This window comes from Cololabis saira, chromosome 13 (genome assembly GCF_033807715.1).
Source record: "Cololabis saira isolate AMF1-May2022 chromosome 13, fColSai1.1, whole genome shotgun sequence".
Lineage (NCBI taxonomy): Eukaryota > Metazoa > Chordata > Actinopteri > Beloniformes > Belonidae > Cololabis > Cololabis saira.
The window spans coordinates 36,112,947-36,120,249 of NC_084599.1; the positions used below are offsets into that span (position 1 = coordinate 36,112,947).

The 7,303-nt window shown below is 38.1% G+C and overlaps 1 protein-coding gene across 1 annotated transcript in view; it reads right to left on the minus strand.

Moving 5' to 3' along the window:
* Window positions 1-2,216: 2,216 nt before the first annotated feature.
* The window catches only part of nek7 (NIMA-related kinase 7), an 84,510-nt gene continuing 79,423 nt past the window's right edge, over window positions 2,217-7,303 (minus strand). Inside the window, 1 exon segment of the mRNA XM_061738828.1 lies at window positions 2,217-5,668. Coding sequence (XP_061594812.1) covers window positions 5,558-5,668 — 111 coding nt within the window. The 3' untranslated portion in view covers window positions 2,217-5,557.

Below are 7,303 nucleotides of genomic sequence, written 5' to 3' on the forward strand. Positions count from 1 at the left end.
GTTCGGAGAAGAGTTGGTCTCAAAAGCGATGCATCTTTCTGGAGAGCAGAGATGTGCATCCTCGCTCCGACAGCAGCTTGTGGCTCTTTCCACCAGCGTGGAACCACAAATGAGAAAAGTCTGGTTTGCCTTGAGTGCAGGAGAAGCCAGACGGCGTTCCACAGCGGAGCGTCACCATCAGGCACGAGAATGAGCTTCAGGGACAGGACTTCAATAACCGGGTCCAGACCCAGAAGTCAAGTACTGGTGACTTGAACTTCCTTCAGGATGTTGGAGAGAAGTCAGCGGAGCCCAGAGAGTAACGGTGTCACAAGAGGCAGCTCTGGTTGGTTGAACACCAGACTCGCCCCTGCGTCACGGACCATCTGTGGAGGTTCACGGGTCGAGTGCATCATTGTTAGGGTACAACCAGTACTGGAGTTGAGGGGGGATGAGGGGGGATGGCATCCCCCCTGAAATAAAAACGGTCCAAATCATCCCTCCTGTAAAACGGTCATCCCCCCTTTCCATCCCTTATGTCATGTAATTTCATCAATGAATGTGGTTTTACTGCTATTTCAACATTTAGAGTCATCACCAGAAAAATAACTTATTTGACAATTTTCACCTGTTTCAAGTAAATTTTCACTTGAAATAAGTAGAAAAATCTGCCAGTGGGGCAAGATTTATCTTCTCATTACAAGCAAAAAAATCTTGTTCCCCTGGCAGATTTTTCTACTTATTTTAAGTGAAAATCTACTTGAAACAGGTGAAAATTGTTGTTTTTTCCAGTGATGAGTCTTGGTTTAAGTGTAATGAGATTTTTTTTACTAAAATGAGACATTTTAACTAGAAGTAAGACGAATATTCTTGTTAAGATTTTGAGTTTTTGCAGTGATCCATTTTACTTATCCTGTGAAGGAAAGAGTCATATTGATAAGTTCAGAAAACTGTTTTTTTATTGTTGTGTTTTGATGTATTTGATGTAAGCCCAGTGGATATTTAAAGCTTACAGAAGGCTGCATTTAACTGCTGCTATGTCATTCCTGCAGTATTTCTGCAGGTGTTTTGGTCACTGCTATTATTTGTAATATATTATATTATTTGTAATCAGCACAAATTATCTGTCCCCATATGATAAAATCCACCATTCCCCCTGATTTTTTTTTACCACTCTGTACTGGGTACAGCTGAATGTCCAAGTACTGTATTAACCCTGCGAGACTACATATACACATACATACATATATATATATATATATATATATATATATATATAAAATGTACTGTATTTGCAGTAAATCTCTAAGTCTGTAACATACAAAACAAAATGATTTACATTCATTTGTTTGTGTTGCCTGTATAAGCTTCGATTCTGATTATAACACGTTAAACAGAATTAGATGTTAATAGAAAACAACCGTACATGTATATCACAGTGGGTCTGGAGTTAAGCTGAAGGGTTAAACATTTCATTTGATAACGTTAAAAGTTCAAAAAGTGTTGAAATATCTCCAAGTTCCTGCTTCACTCAGTAAGTAACCATAAACAAAAGGAATTACATAACCATACATGTCTTTATATAAATTATTGGCATTTTTAAATTATGCTCAGTACTTGAAAAGCAATTATTTGCTTTTTTTTGTTTATTCTCCCCCCACCAAGTTCTACACTTAACCCATTTTTGTATTTGTATTAAAGTATGATATGATGCATAATTCCTTACCAGGATGCTGAACTCTACGTTCTGCAGGTGGAACTGTGAGCAGGTACCGAGTCTGGAGGACGGTTGTGTCAGGATAATACCGTAACTTAATCAATATATGTGGAACACAATGATCTGCTCTGGTGACCCCCAACAGACGTTTCTGTTGTGTGTCCCAATAACAGACGTGACGAAGAGGAGACGTTCGGCTGAAGAAGATGCTTTTTATTCTGAGATGCCACTAAGTGGAAGTTACATAGCTAAACTTACAATTATGCTCATGTAATTTGCACAAGTGGAACACTCAAACTGTAAACTAGGATAAGAAGTAGCAACAAATAAGAAAATCTGGATACAAAATAACCAGAGAAGTGCTTTTCGTGGTCATTTGTGTCATTATATTTTATAGGAGGCGGTTTTGGGGTGGAGCATCTCCCGCGTGCTCCGACTCGTGGGTCCAAACATGAGAATATGAAATGAGACATGAAACATTTTTGAAAAAATAAAAACAATAATCATCCAATCTCCAAGAGAAGTTTGAAAGATTTATTACATTTTGTTTGCATACAAGATGTTTGGGATACGGGCATTTCATCTGACATGAAATCTTAAGAAAGCAACTAAGGATACCAAGACAATAAATATTAACTGTTAATATTTTTTTATTTATTTTTTTACTTTCTGGACTCTTGAATACCAACATCAGTGAGCATGCAGAAAAGTAAACCAAGCGAAGCTAGAAGGCCGGGACACGCTAGAGCCGTCAGACATTACATAAGAGGAGAGAGAAAAACGTAAAGATATAGTCACAATCCTCAAAACAATCCTTAAAGTGACTTAGCTGTGTGTCAATTAAACATCTCCTTTTTAAGGATTAAAGAAAGAAAAAAATCCATTACATTTTCAATGTAAACAAAAACATAACCATCTCTGCACAGAAAGTCAGTTTATGCAACAGATGCTTTAACTAAATCAAAACAAATTAGCATTTTGTCTTTTTTTTTTCTTTTTAACACCAGCAAATTAGTTTGGTATGCTAGCGTTGATTCAGAGCTAAAATCTAAAAAAAAAAAAGTGCCTTAAAAGAAACAACTCCCAGAAAAATTTAACAGAATACTGAAATGTTTTGGTGCTGCACAGATGAGGACCGAGGGGGGGAAGTACGGAAGAGTATTAGGGCCAGGCAGGAAAAAAAAATATTTGAGAAGGGAAGATTTTTTTTTTATTGTGCACTTCGAGAAAAAAGTCGAAATTTCGTGAATAAAGTCGAAATTTTGAGAATAAAGTCGAAATTTTGAGAATAAAGTCGAAATTTCGAGAATAAAGTTGAAATACAATTTCGTGATTAAAGTCGAAATTTCGTGAATAAAGTCGAAATTTCGAGAATAAAGTTGAAATACAATTTCCTGATTAAAGTCAAACTTTCGTGAATAAAGCCGAAATGTTGAGGAAAAAAGTCCAAATGTCAAGAAAAAAAGTCAAAATGTTGAGAAAAAAGTCGAGATTAAGTATAATTTTGAAAAAAAGTCGAAATGTCGAAAAAAAAAGTCGAAATGTTGAGAAAAAAGGCGTAATTTCGACTTTATTCACGAAATTTCAACTTTTTTCTCGAAATTGTATTTCAACAATCTCCACATTTCGACTTTTTTCTCGACATTTCGTCTTTGCACAATAAAAAAAAATCTTCCACTCTCCAATTTTTTTCCTCTTGCCTGGCCCTAATACTCTTCCGTAGGGAAGAGTAGCAACTGATTTGAGAATAAATTGCTTCATGGCTGTAAGAATATTAAATGGACATTCAGGGGGGGGTTAAAAGGGAAAGGTATAAACCTCCAAAACAGGATGACAAACACTGTATTTGCAGTAAATCTCCAAGTCTGTAACATACAAAACAAAATGATTTACATTCATTTGTTTGTGTTGCCTGTATAAGCTTTGATTCTGATTATAACACGTTAAACAGAATTAGATGTTAATAGAAAACAACCGTACATATATATCACAGTGGGTCTGAAGTTAAGCTGAAGGGTTAAACATGTCATTTGATAACGTTAAAAGTTCAAAAAGACACCGCAAAAAGACGACTGTTAGATTTCTATCCCTTCAACGCAGCGTTACTATCATTCCATCAACCAGCAGTAGTCTGGTCGTTCACAACCCACCGCTGTAAACCTGGTTACCGTAAAACCGTTAACTATCTCCCTCCTTCCCAATGAAAACAAGTCATTAAACACAGCTACTTATCTTGCGGGAGGCCTTTTTTTTCTTCCTCTCTTCTACAAAACTAAATAATCCCACTATTACCATTGTCTCTTTAAAAAGGTTTTCATGTACTTTTAATAAAAACACAATCTTACGGAGTTAGAAACGGCTCCCTTCTCCTCCGAGGCGCACGGCGGTGAGCTCCTGGACGGCTATGCCAGGAAACCATCCGCTTTCTCTTTATTTGGCATTTAAAAAGACACATTTAGGCTGCAAATTGCACTTCAACATGATCATGATTGTCTGGAGTTCGACCGCTTTGCTGACGGGTCTCATGCTTTCACTGGACTCAAGTGTTTCATTTACTTGATCTTATCTTTTTGGTGATTTTAAATCACCTTTAGAAGTCTTGCGCTTTGTAACAGCAGTACACCGTGGTTAGGTTGAGGTTAAAGGAGAGAATGTTTCGGTGTCGTATAAGTGGGGTAAACAGCAGATATAAAACTGCTTCTTTTTTTTTCTTCTTCTTCTATGCCTACAAGGCTGTCAAGAAGAGAAATTCTGAAGTTTTCAGACAATACAGAGGTGTCAAAGTGACTAACATTCAAAGAGTTGCGGAGACATTTGCCCATGTTCTCCCCGGAGCGTGTCTGTAGTCTACCCTCATAATGATCCTTCCCTTTCTAATACATTCATTAGAAGTGATCACCCTGCCAGCCTTCCAGTACCAGGGTAAAAAGTGCAACATAACAACACCTCAACCATCAATTACTCCGTTTGTCTCGGGTCTGCTGTCATGGAGTGAAGATAAACCTCCTAATCCCTCCTTAGATTGGATCTTAAACTTTTCTTTTTAGCCTCGTTTTCCTTGCTTTCTTGTTTTTCTTTGCCATTTGTGAGGATTAACAATAAAAAACACTGAAAGTCAAGAAGGCTACACTTACATTTCTGTTGATTGACTGTAAACGTGATTAACACTGAACATTACAATGTTGCTAATTTAATCTATTTGCAGTGCAGCTGCTTTAAAGAGCATCTTCTAGGAGTTACTGCTGTTTTAAAGCAACGCTGAAACAAGCAGGCTGAAATAAAACCAGTTTCAGCGTTATTAGGACTTCCATCAACACGGTTAAAGATTTTAAAAAGGTTTACATTTATTAGTTGTTCCTAACATCTCCTCTTTGGCTTTTTGATATTTAATTATGAGTAAGAGCGAATTCCTGAAGACTAAATGGTGAGAGGACAGAGATGTGTCCCACCTTTGTGGGGGGGGGGGTATATAAAGAGTTCGTAGGCACTTTAGGAAAAAATACAAGTTGGTAAACGGGTGAATTTATAAAGTCACTAACTGAGGTTAGTTGGTGAGATGGAGGTCAGCTGCTAGAGCTTAGACAGGACACATTTTCACATTATTAAAGAAAAAAAAACAGGAAAAAGAAAAGAAAAAACAACCTACGCAACAAATTAATATCTGTATCGTTGAGTTTTCAACTCTTATCGTCAGTCATTTTATTGGACTGATGTTTTACAATAAAAAGTGTTTCTGGTACCACTTCACAAAGAGCTAAATTCTGAAGTATTTGTATAAAAGCTAAAAGATGGCTTACGAGTCCAGCGAGAGTGGAAGTGGGGGGGGGGTTCTGCAAGGCTTAGTGTGTGTAACGCCGGGCTTTAGCAGCCCTGTGTCCTGTTCTGCATGTGTTTGGCAATGTCGTACACGTAGGTGATGTCCGGCCTCTTCTCCGGGTCGGGGTTGATGCACATGTCTACCAAGTTCCTCAGCTGGGGGGGAAAGAGAGAAATGACACGGTTAATGACGCCGCACTTCGACACAACTGTGGGTTTTAACAGAGAAATCAACAGGTAACGATGATAGGTTAGTACAGGGGTCGGCAACCCGCGGCTCTAGAGCCGTATGCAGCTCTTTAGCGCCGCCCTAGTGGCTCCTGGAGCTTTTTCAAAAATGATTGACCTTTTTTTTTTTTGTTTTCCTTTTTTTTCTCTTTTTTCTCTTTTTCCCTTCTTTTTTCCTTTTTTTCCTCTTTTTTTCTTCCTTTTTCCTTTCCTTTTTAATCTCCACATTTCGACTTTTTTCTCGAAATTTTGACTTTTTTCGACATTTCGACTTTTTTCTCGACATTTCGACTTTTTTCCCGAGATTTTGACTTTTTCTCAACATTTCAACTCTTTTCTCGACATTTCGACTTTTTTCTGGAAATTGTACTTCAACATTAATCTCGACATTTCGACTTTTTTCTCGAAATTTTGACTTTTTCTCAACATTTCAACTTTTTTCATGACATTTCCATTAACCGGGGCAGGGCTAAATACGTTTTTTAACTTCTCCCTGCTCCATTTCGAGCATGCAAAAAAAAGGAAAAAAAAAAAAAAAAAAAAAGAAAATGCCAGTGAGGCATGTTTTTGTTTATGATTGTTATGATTTGTATTATACTGTATTTATCATGATTATTATTTAACTATTGTTCCTTGGTTTAAATATATATTTCTTAGCATGTTCGAAATAAAGTTTTTCATTCATTCATTCATTCATTCATTCATTCATTCATTCATTCATTTCAACTCTTTTCTCGACATTTCGACTTTTTTCTGGAAATTGTACTTCAACATTAATCTCGACATTTTGACTTTTTTCTCAACATTTCGACTTTTTTCTCAAAGTGCATAATGAAAAAAAAAATCTTCTCCCAGTTATAACTAATATAGATACATGCAGCATGTGTTTGTCTTCATTCTAAGGCTTATACAAGACTTAATTTTTTGCGGCTCCAGTCATATGGGTTAGTAAATATAATTGATTATTGATCTGCTGAATCCCCCCCCCCCCACCAGTGTGTTGTCACCCTCTCACCCAGAGACACCACTTAAAGTGAAGTGCGGCGCCTGACACGAGCAGCTCGACGGGCTCCGCAACGCAACAGCCACTGCCTTCATTAAAAAAAAAAAAGATAATAGAAGATGGAGAGAATCTACACAAGGTCGCTATGGTAACTGTGCCATTTCCTGTCCGCTGTTGCGTGCCACCCCCTTCTCATCAGTCGCTTCGCATGTGTGTGTGTGCGTGAATGAAAGTGAGAGAAAGATCCAAATTCAGACGGTCTGAGAATTAGTTGCACAGAATGGAGATTTGAGAGAGGGGGGGGTGAAAAGATGCAGATATGTAAAATATTCATGCTCTTCTTTGCATGGCAAGTGGGGAGGGGGAGTGTCAGGTGGAGGGAGGGAGCTGGTAAAGGAAGGTGGGGGGGGGGGGGCTTCGGCGGAGATGGTTAAATGACACAACAAAGATGAGCAGCTGACAGTTTGCTGCCGATCCTTCAGGAGCATTGTTTACATCCAGACAGGCGCTGCAGGCACCCCCCTCATCTCCATCTCTCCATCGCCCGTCTCCCGCTCTAT